Below are 26,842 nucleotides of genomic sequence, written 5' to 3' on the forward strand. Positions count from 1 at the left end.
TGCCTACGCTGTAGGAGCTGCCTGGTTTTCTTTGGAAGGCAAGCTAACTTTTTGTTCTTCCTTTTTTTTATTCAAAGTGGTGGAGTCCTTGTTTCTAAGTATGGCTTGGAGGAAGTGTTGAGTTCTAATGTTAGTAAGCAGTGGTAGTCTTGGCTGTTAGTGGGTGCTCGGGAAAGTCTTAGTTTTCATGCTACTGGAACAACCTGTCATCTCCAGAACTGGAAGCCATATGTAATGGCCACTGATTTAAAGGAAGTCAGGAAGTCTCTGGAGGTGATCTAGTGGTTTCTTTTAAACTGCAGACATCTGTATATAGAACCTGATAGCACCCTGTTTTACTCTTATACTCTTGGAAAGACAAAAGGATCCTCTCCAGTGAGATGATGTCTGTTGGATAAATAGGGGCCAAGTCACTGTGAAGGTTTTCTTGTGTCTTGAATCATCCTGTGTGGTGATAGCAGCGATCGTTACCAGGAAATGGTAAATTTTCACAGAATCAGAAAATGTTAGGAGTTGGAAGGGACCTCGAAAGATCATCTAGTCCAACCCCCCTGCCAGAGCAGGAACCCATACAGTAGATAACACAGGAAAGAGTCCAGGTGGGTTTTGAATGTCTGCAGAGAAGGAGACTCCACAACCTCCCTGGGCAGCCTGTTCCAATGTCCTGTCACTCTCACAGTGAAAAAGTTTTTCCTTATGTTTACATGGAACCTCCTGTGCTCCAGCTTGCACCCACTGCCCCTTGTCCTGCTGTTGGATATCACTGGGAAGAGCCTGGCTCCATCCTCCTGACATTCACCCTTTACATATTTATAAACATTAATTAGGTCTCCCCTCAGTCTCCTCTTCTCCAAACTAAAGAGACCCAGCTCCCTCAGCCTTTCCTCATAAGGTGTGCAGTGATCCACAATCTCAAGGAGGTTCTAGGAAAACTAGTACAAGTATGAAGAGTGATAAAAATAAAAATGTCCAATAATTTATGGAATACCTTTAGCCTTTCCTCATAAGGTGTGCAGTGATCCCCCATCTCAAGGAGGTTCTAGCAAAACTAGTAGAAGTATGAAGAGTGATAAAAATGTCCAATAATTTATGGAATACCTTCTGTATAAGGAATGTCTAATATTCTCCAGCATGACTTACAATTGTTTAAAATGTGACGTATGGTAGAGATCTGTAAAGTACAAGCAGCATGGAGAAGGTAGAGAGGAAATAATCATTAGCTCTTGCAACTCCAGAGCCAAGTAGTTATTAAATGGAATTGGTAAGTGTCATGGAACATGAATGCTAAAATTTTTCTTAGGCTCCAAGAGTTTTTTAGCAATTTAATGGAAGAAAAAATTATGAACAGCTGTTAGACATGAGTACCACCTCTGTTTCAGTAGGTTCTTGTACTACAGAATGGTTGTACTTGGAGGATTGTATTGAAACAATTGGTGCGTGTTTGCTCTGTTCTCTCAGACTTCCCTTGACACTCTGGGAAGTTGGGGTACTGGGCTAAAGCTGATCTGAGCTGCTGTAGTGATTGTTTTTAAGTTTTGGGACTGTTTCTGTCAGTACCTTACCAGAAGTTCATTGTCTTGACTGCAGGAACAACGTCTGAAATTCCTGAAGCAGCAAGATCAGCGACAGCAACAGCAAGCTGCTGAACAGGAGAAACTGAAGCGATTGAAGGAAATTGCTGAGAATCAGGAAGCCAAACTTAAGAAAGTGAGAGCACTGAAAGGCCATGTGGAGCAAAAAAGACTCAGCAATGGGAAATTAGGTGAGTTGCTGCTTGGGGAAAGTAGCCTGTAGTTTTTCATGAAGTGTGGTTCTTGGAACTCTAAAATTTGTGGTGATTTTGGTGATTCAGAGGAGGTATTTACAGTGTTCCAGGAAATTATAATCTTAACAATGTCACATCTTGTATTTACAAAGAAAGCTCCTGAATGACCTAGAACAAAATAAATTTTCTTACTGTATTTTAAAATATCCCATAAAGGCACCCTGTGTTTTGAGCCTGGCATATCTGCTCTTTAATTACAGGGTAGGTTTTTTCCTTACTTAAATATCTTTGTATACCCCAATAACTTTTTCCATTCTTGGTGCTAATACCCCACACATTATTTTCTTGGCCTTATAACAAAGCTTGGCTTGATACCCCTGTTGCCTCTCATGCAAGAGGTAACTTAATAGCCAAAGTGGCTGAGTGTTTTCTTTAATTACAGAAATCCAACTAGCATCTGGCTTACTACAGTAGTAGTTGGGAAGCTTGCACTTCAGCATGTTGATGCAACATTAAATATTGTTTTCAGACTTCATATCGACACACATTCTTCTGCCTAGCTTTTCATCCTCCCTCTATACCTATTGTACAGAACTTGTCATTTCCAGGTGGACTCAAATGAAAATATATTGGTTAAGGTTAAAGGGAAATATATTGTTTGAATAGGAAGCATTGTGCTTTACAGATAAAGCAAAAGTGTTTTTCTATGGGGAGAATGCATTTTCTGTTTGGGTTCTGTTGCATAAAATAAACAGCAGTTTAAAGGAATGGAAGGATGGCAGAGTAATAGAAGATCTTGGAGCATCTATCTGTTTACCTGCACCTTCCCCAGCAGATCTGGTCTTGGTACTTGCTTGAACTCTTACTGATTCCTTCAACTTTGTTCTACAATGCAACAGTTTGGGCAGTGGGAGCAGCTGATGACAGTTGTTTGTAATAGACCCTAAAAGTCATCTGAGTCTTTGTTTAATATAACAGCTCAAGTGTTTTATCATTGAGTTCCCAAGACCTAAATTCGGAGTTTAAATATCACAAATATGCCTTGCAGTTCAGTGAACGTCTTGCTGCTGAATTCAGCATTAAGTGACTTTAGGCTGCTACAGATGAAATTCAGGCTGGTGATGTGGTTTTGTTTGTTTCCATACTTCAGAAAGTAAAAAAAAGTTTTTTTTTTTCCCTCCCCACTAAGTAGACCAAATTTACATAATCTTGCTAGTGTGTTTATTTTTACAAATGCTTGGAGGAAGAGCTGGTTTGACAGGGACCATGGGCTTGTGGCAGCTGGCCGCAGCCTCTGTGCAGCACTGCTCCAGAGGCCGGCAGGGCACTCTCTGTCCCCTTGACTGCTGCCTTGGAAGCAGCCCACGCTCGGCTGTTTCTCAGGGCAGCTATTGTGCTCTCTCCTCCTCTCCAGTGGAGGAGATTGAACAGATGAACAGCCTGTTCCAGCAGAAGCAGCGCGAGCTGGTGCTGGCGGTGTCAAAGGTAGAGGAACTCACCAGGCAACTGGAGATGCTGAAGAACGGCCGGATTGATGGTTACCACGACAACCAGTCAGCTGTAGCTGAGCTCGACCGCCTGTACAAGGAGCTGCAGGTAAGGCAAAGCTGGCTCGTGAGGGCTAAAAGTTGGTTGGGTTGTTTCTTGCCTTGTCGGGAAGAAATCCCATTGCTCCCGTTCCTGACAGAGCTGCGTGGCTGCCTCATGCTGAGGATGGACGGTTAGTTGTACTGGGTTCAAGGTAAACAGGGGAAGGAACATGCAGTGCATATATCTTTCTTTTCTGAAAATTTTGGAGACTAACCAATATTTTCTCCGGAGAAAATAATCTGAGTTTGCCAGCATGACTTGACTTTTTAGAAGGCTTTTCTCTTTGTTGCAGTTTCCTGTCCCTCATCCTGAAAGTTAATTTGTTTTGATTTTTGTTGTTTTCCCCTCCTCTCTCCCCCCCGTGCCCTGCTTTGTGAATTTATTCAGTTGAGGAACAAACTGAACCAGGAGCAGAATGCCAAGCTGCAGCAACAGAGGGAGTGTTTGAACAAGCGCAACTCGGAGGTGGCAGTCATGGATAAGCGTGTTAATGAGCTGCGAGAACGCTTGTGGAAGAAAAAGGCAGCTCTGCAACAGAAAGAGAATGTACCAGTAAGTGCAGGATATTTAATAACAAAAAAATTAATTTAGTCTGTGGCCCATACAGTCTGAAGTGAAAACTTGCTTCTGAGGAGGGCTGCTCAGATGCTAAATGACTTTTATTTATCCATACGTGATGGAAGTCTTGTATTATTAAAGTACTTTTTATGGTACATTGGTGTTAACCTACTTACTGTTTGTGGACAAGAACTCTTCTTATGCTGTCGTGGATTTTTTTTACCTTTTTTGTTTATGTTATTACTACCTCATGTTTATATCTCTTAAAGCTTTTTTAAAAAAAACATTTTTAATACTGGAGTATAATTTTTCTACTTGTTTTATAATTTTGACTTCTATTTCAGAGTCTGATGGATGGATACTGCAGCATAACATTCTTTAAATTTTCTTTTTTTTTTTTTTCCCCCAAAGGTTTCTTCAAATGGAAATTTACCCCAGCCAGTGGCTTCTGCTCCAAGTCGAGTGGCAGCAGTAGGTCCGTATATCCAGTCCTCTACTATGCCACGTATTGCTTCTAGACCTGAACTTTTGGTGAAACCAGCATTTTCAGATGGGACACAACCTCTGCAGGTACCTGATGGTCCACTAAAAACACAAACTCTGCCCAACATGAGAGCTGGGAGCAGTTCACAAGCTAAAGCTTCTGCAGGTAATAGCTTACGATTAATATTTCTTCTCCAGAAATGTTTTGTTTTCTTATCTACCACCTCTGTCTTTTTTTTTTTAAAAAAAAAAAAACAAAAACAAAACAAAACAACTAAGTGTTATTTGAGATGTCAGTCTTACTACTTGCAATTTTCCTGCCCCAGTGAATATATTTTATAAGCACTGAGGTTATACTACTTGATATGTTATAAATTTAGTCCCCTTAGTGAGCAATTTGAGTTGTTATACAGTGTAGAACATAGGAGGATTTATCTGTAAACTAGTGATTTATTTATCTTAAATACTCTGAAAAACTATACAACTGTGTTTGTTTAAGTTTCTAGAGGCAGTTTTAGAATGTACAGAGTGACAACCAGGTGCCTGGACTTAATAACTAGCAAAAGCAAGTTTTCTGATCATGCAATCAAAGGATTAACCAACATTACCAAAAATATTATAAAAGAGGCAGTTGACTGTAGCACAGAAATAGCAATAAACTTGCTGACATGTTGATGGTGTGGGAACAGAGGGAGACATAAGTCCAACACCTGGCCTGAGGCTTGGCCTCTGCTGCTTGGAGTGTTAATGAAGATTTGCCTGGCTTCTGTTTGTGTCTTTCTCCTCTGAGATACAGTTCAGCTCCATGAGAGTAGAAGTCTAGAGAAGCTGGAGAGTTCCAAGTATCTCTTCTGTGCTATCTTTGGAGGAGAAGACTCACTTTTTGGCTGGGAGATAAGAGAAACTCTGATCTTCCAAAAAATTAAAAAGTGGAGGCTGAGCTTGTAGGAGTTGTGTTTATTTTTATTTCCTTCCTTCCATCTCCAGTTCTGGCAGATAATAAAGTAGCCATGGCACAAAAACAGTCCAAGTCTCTCTTGCTGTACTGGAGAATGGGGAATGGTTTCATTTTATCTGATTTGCAGATCCTAAAACTACTGGAGTGGAATTTTAGCTCCTATCCATACAAAATGTGAATGTTTGCTATAGGAATATGTGGTGGTGTGCTATTTGAACTAAAACTCCTTATTTTTTAGCATTTGGGCAAAAAACCTGCTTTCCTAGAGAGATAGTATTTGATACTTTACCAGAATGAAACTTTTCTCCTGCTGCTTTTATCATTGCTATTTTAATTTAATATTACTTATTTTAATGGATAATTTAGAATTTAATAGGGAGAATTTGGTGAAATATTTAAGCTAACAGCAAGTTGCAAGTATTGTCTTAGCTATTTTTGAAACAGTCTGGTTATCTACTTCAGAGAATGTAAAGATTAGCTTTGATGCATTACTTATGTGTACATTGAACATACACATGATTTCTTACTGTTTTGGATATCTCTGGCAGGATCTATTTTTGCTTGAATGCATCATGTTTTTCTTCAATGCACGATGTATGTTTTTCAACCCTTCTTACCATCCTGTCTTACTTTTGACTTCCTATAAATATCGAGGGGAAGTTTGTTACTAACTGGAAAGCAGCCAATCTAGAAGTTTCTTGTCTGAATGCCTGTAAGTGCAGACATGTGCCAGGACAAATAGTTCTGCTGCTGCTTTGATAGTTGTTTCTGAGCTTGGTTTTGCATTCTCTTTATAAAACAAACAAATGGAAAAAAACCCTAAAGTTATATTAACCTGAATATGATACTTGTACACTGTCTAGACCTGGCTATTAAAAAACAAAAAACCAAAACAAAACCAACCTGTAATAAGTAAGTCAATAAAAACATTATTTTAGCTTAATCTGTTCCACTTGTTCTCTCCTAGGATCTGTGGTTCCCAGTGCAAAACCTTCCCCATCTGCCACTGACTGGAGCAGTTCAAATGCAGACAATCATATTAGTCAAGGAACAGCCTTAACTTCAGGAAAAGGAATTGTGACTAGTGAAGGACAAGGTATGTTCTTATGTGCTTGGCTAATCTTAAAATATAGAGAATCTAGTTAATTATATCTGTCTCTTCTAAATGCTTCAGTAAATATGTAGAATTCATTTGAGAGCACAAAAAAAATTTGCCATATAAGCTTTACTGTGGTGTTGCAGGGTTTTTGTTTGTTTTTTTTTAAAAAAAAACAAAACAAAACAAATTGTTTCAGGTGGCGAAGTAGGTACTAATGTCTTCATACATGCTCCTGTTCTATTTGCAAGATACAGAATTTGGCAGGCCCTTGAGTCCTTAGTGCAGGGATAGGATGGATACAAAAATCATCCTTTGCATACACCATATTGAGTATTGCACAAAACGGGACTCTTATTCCTACGATTGTGTTGTCCCTCTTAAAAGTCTTAATCTCTGTCTAACAACAGCTGAAGGAGAAACTTTTTTACGAGACAAAGAGAAGAAAGTGCGTCCATTCTCAATGTTTGATTCTGTGGACCAATCTGCTGGGCTTGGCACACTGAGAAAGAACCAGAGCAGTGAAGATCTCCTGCGAGAAGCACAGGTATGCAGGAAACTGGAACTACTGCATTCCATCTGACAGAGATTACTGCAAAGCTTTCCAAATATTGCTGTCAGGAAGCTCTTTGAAAAGTACTTAGGTCTTCTTTTAAAAGATTACTTGAAAGGAAAAAAAGTCTTCTAGGCTTTTAATGACAGTTGGTAACTCAGAGGTTTTCCTTGCAGTCACTGTGATGAAAATCTGCATTTTGACTGAATACATAAGAATGGCTGTGTTACTTGTACAAGTGTGGATGCTGGAGTGTGTCCAAAGTAGGACAATGAAGCTCGTAAAGGGTCTGGAGCACAAGTCTTATGAGGAGCAGCTGAGGGAACTGGGATTGTTTAGCCTGGAGAAAGGAGGCTGAGGGGAGACCATATTGCTCTCTACAACTACCTGAAAGGAGGGTGTAGAGAGGCAGGTGTTTGTCTCTTCTCTCAAGTAACAAGTGATAGGATGAGAGGAAATGGCCTCAAGTTGTGCCATGGGGAGGTTTAGATTGGATGTTAGGAAAAATTTCTTTACTGAAGGAGTGGTCAAGCATTAGGCTGCCCAGGGAAGTGATGGAGTCACCATCTCTGGAGGTGTTCGAAAGACATGTAGATATGGCACTTCAGGACATGGTTTAGTGGGCATGGTGGTGTTGGGTTGATGGTTGGACTTTACACACTAGTTTCACTGTTTAATGTAGCAGTGTCCTTCAGGTATTTGACTGGAGCAAGACTTCCCGCCTGAATCTTGGCACAAGGGCACAATTTGATCAAGTTGGGGTGAAGTAATATAGAAGAACTGGGGATGACAAGTGCACCTTTGGAAAACAAGCTTTTTGCCTACAGATGGTACCAAGTGCCTCTGCTATCTCTTGCGAAATTGCTGTGCTCTGCCACTGCTTCACGTTATAAACATAGGATATAAAATGTTTCAAGAAGTCTCTTTGTGTTTCCAATGATGATGTAAATACTGCAGCAACAGTAGAAATGCTAGATACTGTGTTGATCTGTGGTCCTTCACCGCAGAACTCCTAAAACATGTTTTGCTCTTTAAGCTTAATTAACTTTTTTGTGTCTTTCAGGGAGCCAATAAAAATGTAACAAAGGTACCACCACCTGTCCCCACTAAACCAAAACAGATAAACTTGCCTTACTTTGGTCAAGCCACTCATCTGCAACCCTCTGATACTAAGCTGGATGGAAACCCACAGAAGCTGCCTTTGGCTATTGCAACTATGGGGAGTAAACAAAAAACAGTGGCACAGCAGCCTTCCCATCCTTCTCAGCAGATACAGCAAAGAATTTCCGTACCTCTTGCAGGTCCTTCCTCTAGCCAGGACCAAATTCTTCCCTCCTCCAAACAGGAGAGTCCCCCAGCAGCAGCTGTGAGACCTTTTACCCCTCAGCCGTCCAAAGAGACCTCACTCCCGCCGTTTCGAAAGCCTCCAACTGTGGCTGCAAGCTCGATTTATAGCATGTACACGCAGCAGCAGACTCCTGGGAAGAACTTCCAACAGGCAGTGCAGAGTGCTTTGACGAGGGCGCAGACCAGAGGACCACACTTCCCAAGTGGTAAGCCTGTGGCTCTCTCCCTCTCTCCTGTTGTCATAAAGCTCAGAGAGATGTACTTTCCACCTGGTCTGTGGGTGCAAAGCTGTTCCTCAGGGGAATTAAGCAGGTTATTGCAGCTGCAAGAATCTTGGGTGGACCTTACATGCTGCATATCAGCGTTAACACAAAGTGCAGAATGTGTCTTGCATTTGCAAGATAACTAATGGTAAATCTGGTTACCAGATTAATCCTGTTCAGTTGATCATATTATTCTGCTTTGTTTTTTTTTCCAGTTAGGTGAATTGGATTGTGTGTTCTTTTTAGGTTTGTTGATCAAATATTCACACTTGGGTTGTGTTGTTTTTTTCCCCACCCCTCTCTGAACTGCTCCACAGTGTATGGCAAGCCTGTGATGGCAGGAGCTGGGGTACCGAATCAGCTGCCACAGATGGAGAACATCTACTCAAACCTCCAAGGCAAGCCAGGCAGTCCTGAGCCTGAGATGGAAACAACAGCTTCTGCTCATGAGAATCACGAAACAGAGCGAATACCCCGTCCCCTCAGCCCAACTAAATTGTTGCCTTTCTTATCTAATCCGTACCGCAACCAGAGCGATGCTGATCTGGAAGCACTAAGGAAAAAGCTGTCCAATGCTCCCAGACCACTGAAGAAACGTAGCTCCATTACTGAGCCAGAAGGACCTAATGGCCCCAATATTCAGAAGCTGTTGTATCAGAGGACCACTCTGGCTGCAATGGAGACTATCTCAGCTCCATCACATCCCTCCAAACAGACGTCAACAGCTGCCAGTCCTGAAAGCCCAGCAGAAATCCCAAATCCTTATCTAAGTGCAGAATCGGAAAAAGAAACGGCTGCTTCTATGCCAGAACCGTCCATTGCTGAGGAAGCAGAAAACACACCAGCAGATCAGAGTGAAGCTGTTCTTCCCTCTGTAGCTTTGGACACTGTACCTGAGGGAGCATCAGATGGTGAAGAACTCGCACAGCAGAAAATGGAAGAACCAAGCCAAGAAGCTTCACTGCCACTGGAGGTATACATGGAAGAATATCCTCCATACCCACCACCTCCCTATCCATCAGGGGAACCAGAGAGTTTGGGAGAGGACTCATTCAATATGAGGCCTCCTGAAGTTACTGGACAGTTTTCTTTGCCTCCTGTAAGTATGAGTTAGCCTACAACTTGAGTGCCTTGTCAATAAGTCGTCTCAAGCTCTGCCATAAACCCCGTGCGTTGTATTGTAGAGCTTAAGCAGACATGGGAGAACAGTCATACGAATAGGCTAGAAGTCACTCTGTGGGTATCTGTTCTATTTGTGTGATGCTCTTCTCTCTAGAGTGAGTGACAGGAATTAAAAATTTCTGTTATCTCTAGAACTAATAACATGATGAAAAATTTCAAATGGAATTTGGTGCACAAATAGTAAAACTCTTCTGGGCTGTAAAGAACATTGCTTATGGAAGTCTGCCTACTGTATCTAAACGATACTTCCTTCTTAAGGGAAATCAAAGTTCACTTTTTTTTGAGGCACAGATACAGATTTCACAAGCATTTCCCACTATTGCTGATATGAGATGGAAACTAATTATCTTAATCCTGGATTGCATTTATTTATCTGAAAGAGCTTTGCTTGAAAATTATGGAGGAATGGACTTCTTTAGTTTCTGCTTTAAAAACTCATTTGTAGACGTCAACTGCTTGCACTTCTACCAAAATGTTTTCTGAATTTTTCTTTGGAACCTGATTTAACATCAGTCAGTTCTCAGGTTGCATCAAAATGGAGTCTCTTTGGGCTAAGGGTAGGCAGCATTTTACTGTCTTGTTTGTTTTGGAAGTTTGTATCCGTGTGTGTGGTATAGTGTTATCTCATTGTTGTAGAACAGAACAGCTTTCAGTTCCTCAGTTTCTTTTAAAACCTATCATGAACGTAATTTTAGTAACTTCATACATGAAAGTGTTTTTTCCTCCATCAGTGCAGAGGAGTTAAAAGCTTTAAATGTGCTTTTTAACCTTGTAATTTCTGTATGAAATAGTCATTGCATGTTTTCGTGCTTTAAAGACTTTGTCCTTGCTCCCTTTTACAAGGAAACTTGAGAGGTAGGATTTCCTAAATTGTAAGAACTCGTTTCTGGTTGGTTTTGTAATAATTTTGTGATGATGAGAAGAAACCGGTCCAACTTCTTGAGTTCATATTTAAATACTTGAGGTGTGCTGACAGGCTCTTTCTTTAAAAAGCCCGTACTTTTGATATTGTGTATAAGTCAACAGGCAAAAGAGTATTTTCTGGGAATCTCTTCTTATATATCTTATCTTCAAGTGTTTGCTCTTGCAAAACATGAGTCATTTCTATTCATCTTTGCTTGGACATCTGTCAGAAATTTACATACCCTTATGAATAGTGTTTATTGCTGCTGCACAGCCAGCTGGGGAGAGCGCTGAGATAATGTGTGCATATTCTCTGAAGGAAAGAGTACAAACTCAGCTATAGAAATTCTTTGTTTCCAGTATCACTGGGAGCATCTAAAGTGTTTCTACACTTGTTTCTATATTGTTTCCAAAAACATTTTCCATAGCTGTTTATGTTCCTGATAACCTCTGCTAAACTTTGGAAAATTAGGTTCTTAACATTGGTGCTTGAAAAGTAGTGTACTTCATGGAGTGTACTACTTGGTTTGTGTGACAGCTTTCAGAGCTAATGCTAAAATGGTCTGAATAAAAAAAAAAAATGCAATTTTTCTGATCTTCAGGGATTTGGGAGTTGTATTATTTAGTTGATGTATTTGATCAATGTGACTTCTGTATTTTGAGTTGAATAGTGACCTTGTCTAGAGATAAAGGCAGAGATCTTTTATAACATGCCTAAACTACTGTATTTGTAATATGTTGGGGAACTGGTAGAAAACAGTCTAAATTTCATATTAAACATTGCCTTAATTTGTAATTTCTGCTGTCATTCCCAAATACACAATTCTGTATTATTATTCTTCCCAGGAAAAAAAATGCCTGTAACTTGTGTTACCTTTTTGCAGGGGAAGAGGACGAACTTGCGTAAAACTGGCTCTGAGAGAATCGGGCACGGAATGAGAGTGAAATTCAATCCCCTCGCGTTGCTCCTGGATTCATCTTTGGAGGGGGAGTTTGATCTCGTGCAGAGAATAATTTATGAGGTACAAACACTAACTTGTAAGAGCAGGAATAGCAATCCTGGTTCAAACTGGGAAGTTGCAGCTTTTCTGGACTGGAGAAGCTAAAATAGTAGTGCGCAACCTAGATCTGCCCTTCAGGAGATAAGTCCTAACAGGACATGGCCACTTGGAGGCTGATTTTTAACAGTATTAAATCCATACTGGGTATTTAGCATCAAGACTAAATTTGCAGGACAACTTTTTCCTCATTTATTTTGTAGTTTCATCCCCTATCTGGTAAGTTATCAGATAATCTGATAAGCACAATCCATGTGAATTTTACTTATAGTTAAATAGGCAAATATCAGAAATTTGTTACAAATGTTGTTACTGAGTTACCGAGATACTATTTCTTGGAACCGTTTTAGGTTCTCACTATTAAAAGAAGGCTGCAACCTCCTATGTGAGTCATCTTGTGAGATTGGTTACTGATGTATTTTTCTGCCTGTTGGCTCAAAATCATATTTCAGAATAAGACAACTCATTTTTCTGTGTGAAGAGAAGTTTACTGTAGAGTTTCAGCAGAATGTGAATGGCTCCTTTTCTGGCTGAATAGGTTGAAGATCCTAGCATGCCCAATGATGAGGGGATTACTGCACTGCACAACGCTGTGTGTGCTGGGCACACGGAAATTGTGAAGTTCCTGGTGCAATTTGGTGTGAACGTGAATGCTGCAGACAGTGATGGATGGTAAGGCTTTCTTTAAGTGGTACCTTACAGATGCTCTCCACAAGAGAACTATGGCTTGGGGGCTGCTACAGACCCCTCAGAAGGTCCCTCACTTTGCTCCTATAGAGCCGGCAATGACTTTTCCACAGTAGAGCAGCAGCAGTTCTCTGCAGGGCATCATAAGAGAACGCACAGAGGAGACATACCTGGACAATTTAAAAACAAAACAAAGCAGAAAACCAAAGCCTGCAAACTAGGCTTGCAGCTGATAATGGGTTACAAATCCTTCTTACAGGTAGTCAGGCAGTTATTTACAAAGGCTGGGCGGGAGGCAGCCTATATTTCTAGCTGTAATAAAAGCGTATACAGCCCCAGACTGAATAAAGATGCTTGTGGTCCCTCAACCTCGGTAGTTATCCCAATTACCAGCACTTGTCACCAAGTCAAGTGATTGAAGTAATTGTCTAGATTGCAAGAGGCATGATGTCAGGAGGATTTCTGAGTGGTTTTCCAGTATTGATTTTTTTTTTTTTTTTAAACTTTTATTGCCTCTTAAAACGTTAACGGATTATAAAAAGGTAGCATAACTAGAGATCCATATGGAAACCCAGCTTTATGGCTCAGGCAGCTCTTGGTAACTCCTGCTTTCACTCCCTGTGAAAAGTGATTGCTCTTGACATCCTGGGTTAAGTACTTGTTGTGGGAAGCCTTCAGCAATGCAGTACTGATTGCTGGAGGTCACACACCAAAGTGGTTTGCCCCAAGGAGTCTGTAAGCACTGCTATGAGCAATAAAAGTAATGTGTCATCTTTTTCTTCTTGGCTTGCAGGACCCCATTACACTGTGCTGCATCTTGCAATAACGTGCAGGTGTGCAAGTTCCTGGTGGAGTCAGGTGCAGCTGTATTCGCAATGACCTACAGTGACATGCAGACGGCTGCAGATAAGTGTGAGGAAATGGAGGAAGGCTACACACAGTGCTCCCAGTTCTTGTATGGTAGGTGACAATATCCAAGCTTTGGAGTGTGCTAGGGAGTAACCCAGCACTTTTCAGTATGTTTTTGGATGCAAAGTGCTAAGTTGCATACTTAGGTTGTTTGCCTGTGCCTCAGGTTCCTCTTGGGAAGAGAGAGGTTTTAGCCAGCTGCTTCGTCACAGAATGAGGTTCATTGAGACTAACTTCATAATATTCAACCTGTAGAGAAGATCTGAGTAACAAAAGGTTTCCCTGCATTAAAAACCTTGAAATGACCTAAGCACACGCACAGACAAATACACTAGTATGAGGTGATGATTAGGTGAATCTTACCACGAGTACTTTTTTGTATATAAAACCAAAAGTGGTATGGATATCTCGGCAGGCAGTTCATATCTGCTATCTGGTGTCTTTAAATGAGGAGTATTTGCTAATGTGCACTTCACAGTCAAGAAAGGTATTGCCAAGTTCTGCCTTAATGGAGGTTAGTAAGCACTGAATTTGACTTTATCTTTCTGGCCTTTCTTCTCTTGCATTTAAAAAGAAATCCCATGTTAAATTTAGATTTTAGTCAAATAGTAAGACAAGAGGGAAACTATCTTTTTAACAGAGAGAATGAATTCCCCCTAGGGTGTGATGCGTATTGGTCAATAAGGTTTTAAATTACTTTACTGTATGTTTTGTATGTAATGAGGTTTTAAATTACTTTTCCTGATGTTTTGTATGTAGTTCTTATCCCCTAGGCAGCTACCAGCTGGAGTGTCATCTATCTGTAAGAGGTTACAGTAACAGCAGGGTAATGCAGTGTAAAAAGCTGTAATACAGCCTTTCTGGTTTTGTGGAACATGTGAGATCTGAGTTTCTATAAACTGCTCAGCTGGCATATTTCAAAACAGTCTGTCCAGCTATCCTTGCTAAGCTTGAAAAACTATATCTCTTGGTGCCAAGTATTTAGTTTTCCCTATGAAGGGGGGAGCCTATTTAACTAGTGTTGAAATCCGCGAGCTAAGCAAAATTCCATTTAGTTTTGTATCCAGACTCCAATGGTGGTCATCAACAGCAAATGCCCAAGGAAGATTGTAGGACTAGATTGAAAAGAATAATACTTGTCCAATTTTTCTTACTGGTTTTAACTCTGAGCGGAGTTAAGAGATGGTATCTTTGTGTTGAATAGATCTTGGGAGAATTTATTTCAGGAATTTGCCTAATTATTACATAAGGGTAAACAGCCCCCAAGATCCTGTGGGAAGGAGATCCACGATTTTATTATTACAGTATGAAGAAACACAGGATTTTTGTTTGTGGGGTTTTTTGGACCCACCATCTGGTGATCTCACTTTATACTCTGGTTTTTGTTGGGTTGGGATTTTTTTTGTGTGTTATGAGATACTTTTCAATGGGTCCCAAAAGGACTGGAAGGCTTTGGTTTATTGCCAGCTCTTCCAAATTGAAACCACTGAAACTAAGGTATCTCTTGATACATTCACTGTTCATCTATCAAATTTCCATATTGTTCCATTAGGAATTAGGCCTGCTGCTAAGACCACTGCTTATTGTCTATAGTTGTAGTAAGAAATTCATTAATTGGCTAAATCTGTTTCTTGCTGTAAAAGACATTTGGGGATTGTGTATGTGTCTGTTTCCAGAACAGATACTGCATTGAAACCCACCCCTCTAAGCTCATCTGTAAGGGGAGAAACCTTGGTGTAACTCATTGATTCACCTAATCACTTTTTGTTGTAAATGATGCACAATACTGAATATCATCAACAAATACAGACAGGTTTAAATAAAACTGCTAGTCCTTTAGCACTGATTAAATGGCAAGTCTGGTGCTGCTTAATTATGTCATTTTTCACTTTCTAAGATTTAATGCCTGTGCTGTCTCTTAAGAGCATGTCCATGCTGCTACTCTGGTGTGACTGTTAACACTTCTTTAGAAGATCAGATCTGCTGCGTGGATCTTCTCTTTGTCTGCTTTAATGTTCAGTGCTCACTCTTACCTTCCACATGGGTGCAGAGCACAGCTTTTGTCAAACCTTTAATTGTACCAAATGAGCAAGGGAAAAGTATCTTGGAGCAGAACTAAGCATGCAGTGGAAGTAATTTAATTTTACATGATGAACTGGTTTGCAGAAATAAAGAATGTGATTTGGGCAAATGCTTCCTTTAGCCAGACATAGGTAAGAATCCTATATGGTAGGATAGTAATTGGTAAAGATGGAAAGGGAAATGACAAGTTTTGTGATACGATGTGCAATGTACTCTTTGCTCCTGGTAATACCAAAACCAAACAAAAAAACCTAGTAAGATTCAGTATTTTAAAATTGAATAACTATATAGGAAAAAGTGTGTGTACTGGTTGAGAAACCTTTTCTGGTTTGCTGCTTAGAAGCTGAGGAATGTGTACAGAAAAAAAATTTCATCTTTGCCTACAGCTGTAAAATGAGCAAGTTCTAAATAACATCTGCAAGGCGTATGCATGTGCTCCAAAACACCTCGGTCTAGAAGCAATTTAACAGAATTGTATTTCTGAAGTTGGTGTTTAAAAATTAATTAAAATAGTGGCAGAAATTAAGAACTGCTGAGATAAAAATGTTTGAGTTGACTGAAAGCAGCTGGTGGGTAGCAGACATATCTTTCAGGTATAGGTCTGAGATGCAACTTCTTTTAAAGTTCTGAAATAGTGACATGGGTGGCAAAATGACAGCTCAAGCATCACAATCACAGTGGTGGTCAATATAAGCAGGTATTGCTATCTCCCTTGGACAGAAAGAGATTACTGATGCACTAAGAGTACAAACAAGTTTCTTGCTTATCACTTAGGTGTAGGAAGTGTGAACACTAGCATGAAAATATAACCTTTTTCTCAATCAATGCTCCTCTTCCCGTTTACATCTTATTTGTTTTTTAACATGTGTAAGGAAGGAATCTGTATGCCGTGTACTAGGGGTAACTTCACAATGCCACCTGTTCCAGGACTGACTTTCAGTCGGCTGATGACAACCAGGTGCTAAATGTGATAGGAATCGAGGTTGGCTTTTTAATTTTTTTCCTAGACTGCTCCCCAGTATCTCCAGTTAGAGTACAGCAGTCTTTCCAGCTGTTTTCTGTTGGGTTTTTTTTGTTCGGTTGGGTTTTTTACTCCTCCTTTTTTAAAAAAAAACAAAAAACAAAAAAACACAACAAAAAAACCCCCCCCAAAAACTTTAATCGAGCTGCTCTGTGTTTTTAATGTTGCAGGAGTCCAGGAGAAAATGGGGATAATGAACAAAGGAGTAATTTATGGACTCTGGGATTATGAGGCTCAGAATGATGATGAGCTCTCGATGAAAGAGGGAGACTGCATGACAATCCTGCGCCGGGAAGATGAAGATGAAATTGAGTGGTGGTGGGCACGGCTGAATGACAAGGAAGGCTACGTTCCCCGCAACCTGCTAGGGGTGAGTCCTTGATATTACAGAGTTAAAAAAACCCCCGCCCCACTATGGGGGGTATACACAGCATTATTCTCGTGCATCTAGGTTAGATGCAACTTCAAAAGTCAAGAGGAAGGAGATGACATTCTGAACTTATTCATATGGGGAGATGAATACCTCAGCAGTGTGGGTTAACACCCTCTGTTTAGATACCTGACACAGATTCTATTAATAAGTGCGTAAGAGAACAACATGTATCACCACCCTGCTATACACAGCAGGTTCTAACACTAACCTCGTCTCATTATGTTGGAGAAAAAAAAACCACCACTTTTATCTGAACATGACGTGTACGTAAGGTTTTACTGAATCTGTGAACTGAACTGGGTTTCCCCTCTTTTAGAAAGTGATATACTGGCACAAAGGGCCTTAAGAACTGAAACTTGAATGAAGAATGAGTCACGAGTCCTTCCCCGTCCAAGTGTACACAGTGCACCTTGTGATCCGAGGTGGTTTCACAGAGAGTTTTAAGACAAACACTGCAAAATTGTATGGTTATCTTTTTTCCTAGTGTTGAAAAAGAGATCACATTGCCAAATAAAGGCAGGTCTTTCTTTTCTCCCCATTCTTTAAGTAATACTTAACCATATGTCAAAGGCCTTCAATGAATGACCCCCTTTCCTCATCACCTCCTGTACTACCTCCTTTATTAAAAATAACTGTGTACAAATAATAGATACTTTCAATTATGTCCCCATATTTCTCTTCATGGCTGAGTTGGTAGAAAACTATAGCAGATGGACACATGTATAAAAATTCCATTAAGCTTTTTTTTTTTTCTGCATATCCAGTTGCCCTGCTGCTGGAGATAAGAGGTTCTGCCAATGCTAAAGATTAACCGCTATGAATTTTAGCTGATTGATGTATGATGCTTGAAAGAGGCTGAACCTCCTTCCTCTTGCAGATAATCTTTACTCTTAAACTCGTTTGATTTAGCAGAGCGACTATATCTAATGTAAAATCAGTTTTAATTTCTGTATTACTTTCAGGTCAGGCCTACTTGCAATGTACTGTAAAATTCTCCCTAACATAGCACTTCTGCTCAGTTTTTTAATCTCCAAATGTAAACATTTCTAAACTGAGAACAGCCACCAGCCCTGCACAATGAGGTCAGAAAGGTCAGAAATGGCAGCTTGCTTTTTTTTGTTCCTACCCCAGGGTGAATTGTGCATGTGCTACTTCTTCATAAGCTTGTGCACTCAGCCTGAGCACAGGTGTGAAGGAACACAAGGAGCATCTGTGCTTCTGCAATAAAAAGCACAAGACAACACAGCTTAGACTGGGGCTCATGACTCATCCTTCTAAGCATAACACAATCTGAACAGAACCTTTGGGGAAAAAGACCCAAGCCCAGGATTAACTGTTACAGTAACTCTTGTGTCTCTTCAGTCAGGCTAGTAGCTACCAAAGTATTCTGTGGTTATTCTCAAAAACAATTACTGGACTCTTAATATAGCAACTGAAATCTAGGCTAAGATGTTCAGTACAGAGGAAAATGTCTGGTAGTTTAATATATTCTTGTATTAAGTTGTATTTTTATCACAGCTGCTTTATCCTTTTGCAGTTAGGTGCACTGAATAAAAACAAAGATGAAATTATCTGCATCAGTACTCTGCACTTCCTAGTGACTCACTAGCTCTCTGAGCTGTGTGAAAGCTCTAAAACTGAATGCAAATAAGATAATACTGTCAAAATACTGACTTCTTAATACCAAACAAAAATCTTTTGAACACTATCAGGTGTTACGCTACGGTGACTGACCGACTTAATCTCTGCTGGTGGTGAAACCATAGCAGGCTGAGATGAGCCTTGTGGGTGAAGTTGTTGGTCTTTTAATTGTTAGCTGACTACGAAAAAGAAGAAAGCCAGAGTCTGGTTGAGGAGAGAAGAGGGCATCGTTACGGAGAACTGTAGCAGAAAAACCCCACAATGTAATGTAGATGGGCATTGCTGTTTAGGGCATGGAGGATTCATCTTTCCTAACTGTATGAAGTGTATCCTTCTATTTATATATGCCAGTAGCCAGGCTTTACAGAACAATAATTGTTCCCAAAGCCCTTTGCAAATGGGAGCCAACAGCTTCCCAAGCTTCTTGGCACTGCTGTGTGCTGGGTTGAACTGTGTCCCATCAATTGTCACCCTGCAGCTGAGGCTGAGGCAGTCTCTGTACCTCTGTGCGTGTAGCCAGAATGTGCCAAAGGCACATATAGCTCAAGGGCTACAGGGTGGCAGCTACTGATTTACTGAAGGGCAGTTAAATGAATTGGCCACCCACTGTTCACTAACTAAAGCACAGCTCCTACAGTTCCACGATCCTTATGCAGCTAGATGTTTCCAGCTTGCCCAAAGCTATAGATAGGTAAAGGCTGATAGGCATAGAGAGAGAGAAAGCAGAACAAACTTTAATTCCTCTCTATTTCCATTTATAAACCAGGGAAAAATCCTATAGTTCACTGAACACACAAGTCTCTTGACTTACAAAGCCACGTGCTTTTCCTAGCCCACCTGTCTGGGTAGAGCTGAAGGTACTGCACGATGTGCTGTTCAGTGCTTTCCTTTCGTACTGACGTGGTTAGTATTTTTTAAGCTTGCCTAAGAATGCTAAATGTATATTAGTGCTCTGGGTGTTTTTTATAACCAACCTTTTGCTACTAGAGATTACATTAAAATTGTAGCACCAAAGAAAAATTTTTCTTTTTGTGTTTTTTGTTTTTGTTTTCTTGGGTTTTTTAAAAAAGTAACCTTTTAAAGCACTTAAGTTTTAAATCTCATTTCTGTTTTACCCTCAGCTGTATCCAAGGATTAAACCCAGACAAAGAAGCTTGGCATGAAATAGTACAGAAGCCAGATTCTTGAAGTACTAATCATGGATAACTTACAAAAAAAAAAAAAAATCATTTTGTGTTGGTTCCAATATCATGAGACTTATTTCAATGACAATGTAATTTGAAAGCTATGAAGAATGTGCTTTGAAAACAAATGAAGGATTGATGCATTAGCAAATGGAAGAGGGCATTCTCCAAGATGAAATAGCGCTTACAAGCAAACGGAATTCTGCTGCCTTTGGTCTAAGCAAGCCATTATGTTTAAGTACCCACTCTGATTTCTTCAAACATGGCAGAAAAGAATTTCACATTTTTCTGCATTAAACATAAGGACCTTTTCAATTTACCATTTAAGGAATCATCATGAAACAGACAACTTGGCTTTGTCCAAATTTATCCTGAGGCTTTTTCCAGATGGGAGAAATTAAAATAAGGTACGTGCACAGCACCCAAATGCTTATTGCTGGAAGCAGAACGTTTGTTAAAGAAGCTAAACTGAAGTGCATCTGAACAGTGACAACCCTGTGACCAATCCATTAAGCAATAACTTTTAAAAATGCTGTAGCATCTTAGGAATTCCATGTATTCAAAATATTATGTGCTGTAACAGACAATGTAGTTTTAGATTCCTCTTTTTACAAAGAGCCTCATGTATTTATTGTATTTTGTACTTTGAAAACTAAGTGTAGAAACTTTCTGTAGTCCTTGACAACTTACTTGTTTTTACTCGACTGTGATTCCATTAAACTTTTGTTTCCTCTTAAGCTTTAACTCTGGGTATTTTAGTATCAAGTTTTTGTTAACCATCTGAAAATGTTACCAGTAAGCCACACTGCTGTCTGCACTGCACTAACATTCCACTACTTTCTGTATTAAATTGAACCCCTCCTTCCTGATTTGTTCAAGACATTCTTTCTACATTTAAAATTAAGCTGAATCTGTTAGTTGCATATAACCTTTGTTACCCTTAAAAGCTAAGGGACATACTAAGAAAAAACTTGGTACAAGGGTATTTATGAAGAGCCTCACTGCCTCTCCTGTCAGGCTTATGTTTTCCTACTAGGTAAGTCTACTGCTTTCTGAAGAGGTGCCTGTAAATACAAGAAATTGTTTGTAGGAGGAGACACTTCCTCAGGTGGGTAAACTTAAGTCAGCAGTAGTGAGAACTCTTAGAAGCAGGAATCTGCTCATGTTCACAGCCTCATGATTTTAATAGGTTAGGTATGGGCTATCAGGCACATTTCTTATAAACCTTTAATTTTTCAAGCATTAATCTTTTAAAGTATCAGATAATGCAATGTTAGTTAGTCTGATACAGCCAGAGTGTATGTCAGTGCCCAGTCAGCTCCAGAATACTGTTTTTCCCCTTTAAAAGGCAACATACTCTGTTCCTGACAACAAAAGCTCTGCATATGCTCTGTGACAATCTATCTCTAAGAAAAAAATGTCCTTATTTGCAGAAGGAATAAGTCTGTTATTTCTACTGTTTTTATTTAAATATTTTCTTGTATTTCAAACGAAGATAAATAAGATAGAGGAAATAAAGATTCCACCTGAGAGCAACAGCTCTCTCTTGGAAGAGTCTGGTTGCCAACAGCCTCCTGCTACAGGCATGTCAATGGTCAGGACAGAAAGACTTTGTCTTTGTTTTCATCAAATGTATACTTGCTACTCAAATTCTTCAAAGCATATTTAACTTAAAATGCTGCAGCTTGACAGAAGGCAGACAAGAGACCTGTATCTTACCTAAACACCTGTATTCCGAGATATACAGTGCCATCCCTTTTCTGGTTTCAGACAGGTACGCTGACTGGAATGGAGCTGTTCTTCAAAAAGCTCTTATTAAACCAGACTGTCAAGCTATAATGAGCTTTCTTCCAGAAGTCATGTAAAACACCTTAAATACAGATATTAGCAAAGCAGTATTTCCAAATTTGCACTGAGGATTTATATTCAAAGCTTATGTATGGAGGATATATAGAAGTAAAGACGGTCAGACCCATAAAAATGAGGTTGCAGATTCTTCTGTTGTTGAAGTAGAACACTTTCCTTCTTGTAACTGTGCAAAGTTTGCCATGCATATGTTAAGGCACATTCACGTTAGGATATTACTTGTATGTTTATTATCTTCACCTGATCTTGTTCTTTTTGAGGTTTCTTGAGCTGACATCAGTGGCTCAAATGACAGTGAAGCACAGCCACTATAATGAGAGATAGAGCAAAAGAAAAATAGCCCAAGGTTAAGCTTAGTAAAAATAGTCATAGCAAGTACGCATGTTCCCATTTCTAGCGTGAGGGAGAAAGCCTATCGTTACATAAGTAATTTTAGGATCTTTCCTGGATGATTTAAATTTATATCTCATTTAAGTCAAAAGAGTTTTGGGACCATTTGCACATTCCTCATTTAGGTCCAGAACAAAGTTATGTTCAGGTAATGAGCAGGTCCAACAAGGGGAGAAGGGTAGTTTTCTCTGAACTTAGTCATTTTTACAGAGCACAGATGGTGCAGGAAGAAGCAGACATGGTCAAGAACCATGGGTCACTGCCACACCTGTGTTTTATATCCTGCTTTTGGGGAAAAAAGGCAGGGAAGAAGACTGTATACATATCAGCCAAAATTACTGCCAGTAAGGGACAAGTGGCTTCTGGTTCAAGTAACCTTGTCTGTTTTTTAGAGAAAACCATGTGGTGGTGGAGGTACATTTTTTTAAAAAGGGTAACCTTTCTTAAGACTGCTTATAAATACACAAGCTATATAAATCCAGCATATATGTGAATACACATAACCAGCCATAATCAGTCAAAATGGAGCAGGACAATCTCTACTGTTAACTCCTTCCTCCCTCCATTCCCCCTCCCCCTCCAAAAAAAAAAAAATACAACAAACTTACATTAATGAGGTTCAATTCTATTGTTCCAGTTTTTTCAGTATCCAGTTTTCTAAACATTTCTGTGGTAGGAGAGAGATGACAGACAAGGATTAATATAGTAACTAATTGGAAAGCCTTCCCTTATGCTTCAGGATCAAAAAGGAATTTAGTCCTACAGTCTGAAGTTTATGATAATGGTCTACGACTGGAAAACACCACTCTAAAGTCATTGCATGTTCATGTGCAAGAACAAGACTGAACATCTTCAATGGTTCAGTCTGTAAAATTAACACTACTTGTCAATCTAAGCGTTTAGATTTTTTTTTTTTTTAATCAACATTTAGTTGTTTGCATGGAAGACTGTCTGACGCTGATTCAGCAGCCTGGCCTAAGATTCTGATGCTTAGATTCAGCCTGGGTTGCTGGATGTGTAGCTCAGCTTTGCAGTTGCTTTGGTTCTACTGCAAAGTTTTCTGAATAACTTATCCTGCACTTGAAAACACAGAGTAACAGAGTCTGTCTAGTTACTAAGCGTGTACTCACTGAACAAGGTCTCCAGCCGAATCAAACACCGGACAAAGTTATCAAAGTCAATGATGAGGTCTTCATCAGCAAAACGAGCCACAATGATTTGATGTAACTGGCAGTTCAATTTGAACCCTAAAAATACAATAGCAAGGATTTTAAAAGGAAGAAAAAAAAACAACCAACAAGTTCCAACCACCAAAAAAACCCTCAACCTTATACACTGCCAGAAATTCAGTTAGCTACTTTTGGTTAAATTCTCAAATTTTAAGACTATTTATTCCATTTTAGAAACTCCCAACAATCCCTTCTGTACTTGGAGTGATTTAGAGCTATGACTAGGTCACATGTTCTTCCTGCTGTGTGTGCTCCCACACCTGTACCCCTGTTTCGCAGTTTCCCAAGGGACATGGGCAATTGCTCCAGCTCCTGGTCCTTCCCTGTAAGTTAATTTGAGATCATAGGCTCTGTGATACCCACCTCACTCACTAGCATAACTCAGATTTGCTTTTCAGGGGTTGCAGTAACAAAGTGACTCTTAGCTCTCTTGTGAGCATCACCCCTTGGTCAAGCCGCTTCCATTCTCTAGGTCATAGCATCCCTCTTTTAAGGGTTAAGCCAAACCCACAGAGAGACTCACTGAAAGATGACAGTATGCTGTTACAAGACCAGATTGCTGCAGTTAGTTGTGCTTCAAAAGCTGGTCACTAAAGAAAATAACTGCAAACTTATCACTCCTTTGAGATGCTTTTAGTGTGCCTGTGTGGCAAGACACTGCTACACAAAGATGAGAGTCCAGGCTGAGCACCAACAGAGGCCTTTCGTCGGGGTCAGGGACACAGGATTTTTTCAGCTTACAAGTGATATACAGGAAACTAGTGAGCTTCTATCAACCCAGCTTGAAACTGATACAATCCTTAAAAAGAGACAGAACAATACAAATACCTGCTGTTTCCAGTGCTCTCCTCATCTCATATGAATTCATGGTACCGGATCGATCCACATCAATTTGCCTGTAAATTTTCTACAGAACACAAAATCCCAAGTCAAAACTTGTCAATACTTCAGAGTGTGTTTGGGCTTTAGTCAGAAGTCAAACATTTTGAAATGCTCCTGCATGCTGCTCAGGAGCATTTGCAGTGTTTGTCTGAAGGCCTAGGTACTTGTCCTTCAGTTTGTCTAAAAGTGGCCTTAGAAAGTCTTTTTAATGCAGCAGCCAAGAGTGGATGAAGACTGCAGAGAATTCCTGAATGCCTGTGCAAAATGGCACTGTTGCTACCAAAGCAAGCAGCAAGACTGACGTGGAACTCACACTGTTAAGTGGGACGGCTAAACTTATTTGGACATGAGTTAAAACAAAACAGAAAGACCTCAGACAGTAAGGCAGGAAGAGAGGCAGCCTCTGCTTCAGCCCTTCCCCTGTGGCTGAAGCCATCACATCGCTGGGCTTTGAGGACACAAATGCATCGTGAACTGAAGGGAGAGTCCTTGCTTTGGGAACTGTGACTGTATACATGTCCCGAGGCAAATTAGGCTACAGCCACCTTCATATCTGATTGCATGTTCTCCAAAAAAGGTTGCATCTTACCTGGTATTTCTGAATCTTTGTCCAGAGGGTGTGGAATTCCTTCAGTCCCAGTTTACCACTCCCGTCATTCTTCTTTGAGTTAAGGTAAGCTCTTTGGAAGGAAGGAAAAGAGCTTCCCCTCCCTGTGCTGGGTTTACTTATAAGGGCAGTTATGACTTAATACTTAAAAAACCCAATATTGCATTTAAAAAAAAGATGCAAGTCCTCATCCTGTTTAATACACAATTGTTGTCCAAGGGTTCTTGTCTTTCTAAATCAATAACGTGATTAATTCATTTAAACTGAGATCATTTCACAAGCTCTTTCTGCTCCTCCTATCTTTTCAAAACAGATGTATAAAACAGCTGAGATGATGCCATTCTGTTCTGTGTCACTGGTTCAACACCTGCAGTTATAGGAGCATGAGTCCTAAGTCTGGACTCTAAACAGGAAAAGCCATAACCAAGCCTGCTATTTGGAGAACTTAAGTTCTTGCATAAACAGCTAACAGAAGAACCTGGTCATTGCACTGCTCCCCAAAACCACTAAGGAGTCCCTAGGGACTGCTATGTTTTACACCAAATTATAGCAGAGCATTGTTCTGTTTTGGTAATTTTCCCTTTTTCTGACCATGCAATTCAACTCCCACTGCACAGAGAAGCTGAACACAACTATTCTTAGACTTCAATCCTTCATCCTATGCCTTTGCCCTTATCCTTAGGAGTAGAAGCTCCTAAAAGCCAGCATATTCTCTGCTCCCTGTATTTGTTTGCATCATTTTCTATTTGCTAAATCCTCAACTCCAACCAGATCACAAAGCAGTGAAATGCAGCGTTCAAACTCTACAGCCAAGGCTATTCACACCATGCTGAGAGCCAAGTGCCTTTTCCCAGCACAAATATTGCTTTGTCCCCAGCTAAACCAGAACATGCAACAGCAGAGAAGACTTCAAAGCAGATCATCTTGTCTGAAAATGGATTTTCCCTGCTGCCTGGGAGAATGCATGTGCCATGGTTAGCAGCAATGGCAAGGGCCACCATTTTTATTCAGGGAAACCAGGGTAAAACCAGCTTCTCCACTTCAGGAGTCACTAGTACCTCAGTATGGACCCACCACTGCAAAGGCAGCAACTCACCTACTGTAGCACAGGCAGAAGAATATATCTAGGAACAGCCTTAAAGGATACATCTAACAAGTCAACCATTATTTTGCATGTCTCAATACTGAAGCCATCAGATTTAATATCCTGGCCTGTAAAGAAAGAGCAAAAGACAAGATTATCATTGCATGCTGTACCATAGCACCTTCCTAAATCACTCGGGAGCTCTGTAACCAGCGTATACACCTCAGCCCTTCTGTGTCATTGGCGGCTTTCTTCACAACTGGCAAGATGACTTTTTCATTCTGGTGTGGTTTTTGCTTCTACATAACATATGCTTAACGTTCTGCGTTGTTTATCATTGACACCTGCTGGTTACTCCATGGCAATCTGCTGCCTGCTTCAAATCCTCCCCTGGGAGCAGGTGTCCAGCTGTATCGCTGCTGCAGTCTGGGCCAGCTGAGCGCAGTGAGCAGCAGGGGATGGCTGCCTCCTCCCCTGGGAATTGTTAATATCGTCCGAATCCTTTGGGATCTGGCAAGTACCCAATGCAGTGCAGACTATGGAGGATGTGGTGCCTGCAGAGCTGTAGTCAGGATACCTGCATACAGATAATCTTACAATTCCCTTGAGTGCTGGATGGGAAACTGTTGCCTGATGTTGCTTTAGGTATCTATCCCTTCTGAGGTAAGCCACGGCTTCCAACAACTCCTTTGCATGTGGCAGAGCAGGAGACAATGCTCGCTTAGAGGTGTGGTCACTGGGGTCAGGACTTGCCAGTGAGGAAGAGCTTCAGGTGGGAGGACACACAAACAAGAATTAATTACAAAGCTCTTAGCAAATGGTTATAGGATGGTCCTTGTTTTGCATGAGAGGGACGAAGCACTGAAGCAGGCAAATGGATGCTAATAAGCAGCCCTCTGATTTCCTAACAAAGAAACTCAGGGTGAAAGTTAGTGGTGATGTTTCCCCAAGTAAATAGCCCAGTTAGTCTGGTTTTTAGGTGTGCTACAGAATCAAGAGACAGAGCTAAAGCTTTCCTGCCCTTACCATCTGCCTGCAAAAGAAAAAAAAAAAAGGGGGGGGGGGACTTCT

At 40.4% G+C, this 26,842-nt stretch overlaps 1 protein-coding gene across 2 annotated transcripts in view; it reads left to right on the plus strand.

The window, feature by feature from the left end:
• Window positions 1–20,503, plus strand: part of TP53BP2 (tumor protein p53 binding protein 2) — a 29,973-nt gene extending 9,470 nt beyond the window's left edge. For both annotated transcript variants that reach the window (XM_029087457.1, XM_010177911.2), the window contains 13 exons: window positions 1,588–1,762; window positions 3,180–3,361; window positions 3,743–3,907; window positions 4,325–4,562; window positions 6,322–6,450; window positions 6,861–6,997; window positions 8,067–8,556; window positions 8,931–9,712; window positions 11,583–11,720; window positions 12,295–12,428; window positions 13,237–13,403; window positions 16,626–16,825; window positions 19,651–20,503. In XM_029087457.1, coding sequence (XP_028943290.1) covers window positions 1,588–1,762; window positions 3,180–3,361; window positions 3,743–3,907; window positions 4,325–4,562; window positions 6,322–6,450; window positions 6,861–6,997; window positions 8,067–8,556; window positions 8,931–9,712; window positions 11,583–11,720; window positions 12,295–12,428; window positions 13,237–13,403; window positions 16,626–16,825; window positions 19,651–19,692 — 2,979 coding nt within the window. In that variant the 3' untranslated portion in view covers window positions 19,693–20,503. The remainder of the gene's footprint in view (window positions 1–1,587; window positions 1,763–3,179; window positions 3,362–3,742; window positions 3,908–4,324; window positions 4,563–6,321; window positions 6,451–6,860; window positions 6,998–8,066; window positions 8,557–8,930; window positions 9,713–11,582; window positions 11,721–12,294; window positions 12,429–13,236; window positions 13,404–16,625; window positions 16,826–19,650) is intronic.
• Window positions 20,504–26,842: the final 6,339 nt, after the last annotated feature.

Source organism: Antrostomus carolinensis, unplaced genomic scaffold (assembly GCF_000700745.2).
Source record: "Antrostomus carolinensis isolate BGI_N321 unplaced genomic scaffold, ASM70074v2 scaffold24521, whole genome shotgun sequence".
Lineage (NCBI taxonomy): Eukaryota > Metazoa > Chordata > Aves > Caprimulgiformes > Caprimulgidae > Antrostomus > Antrostomus carolinensis.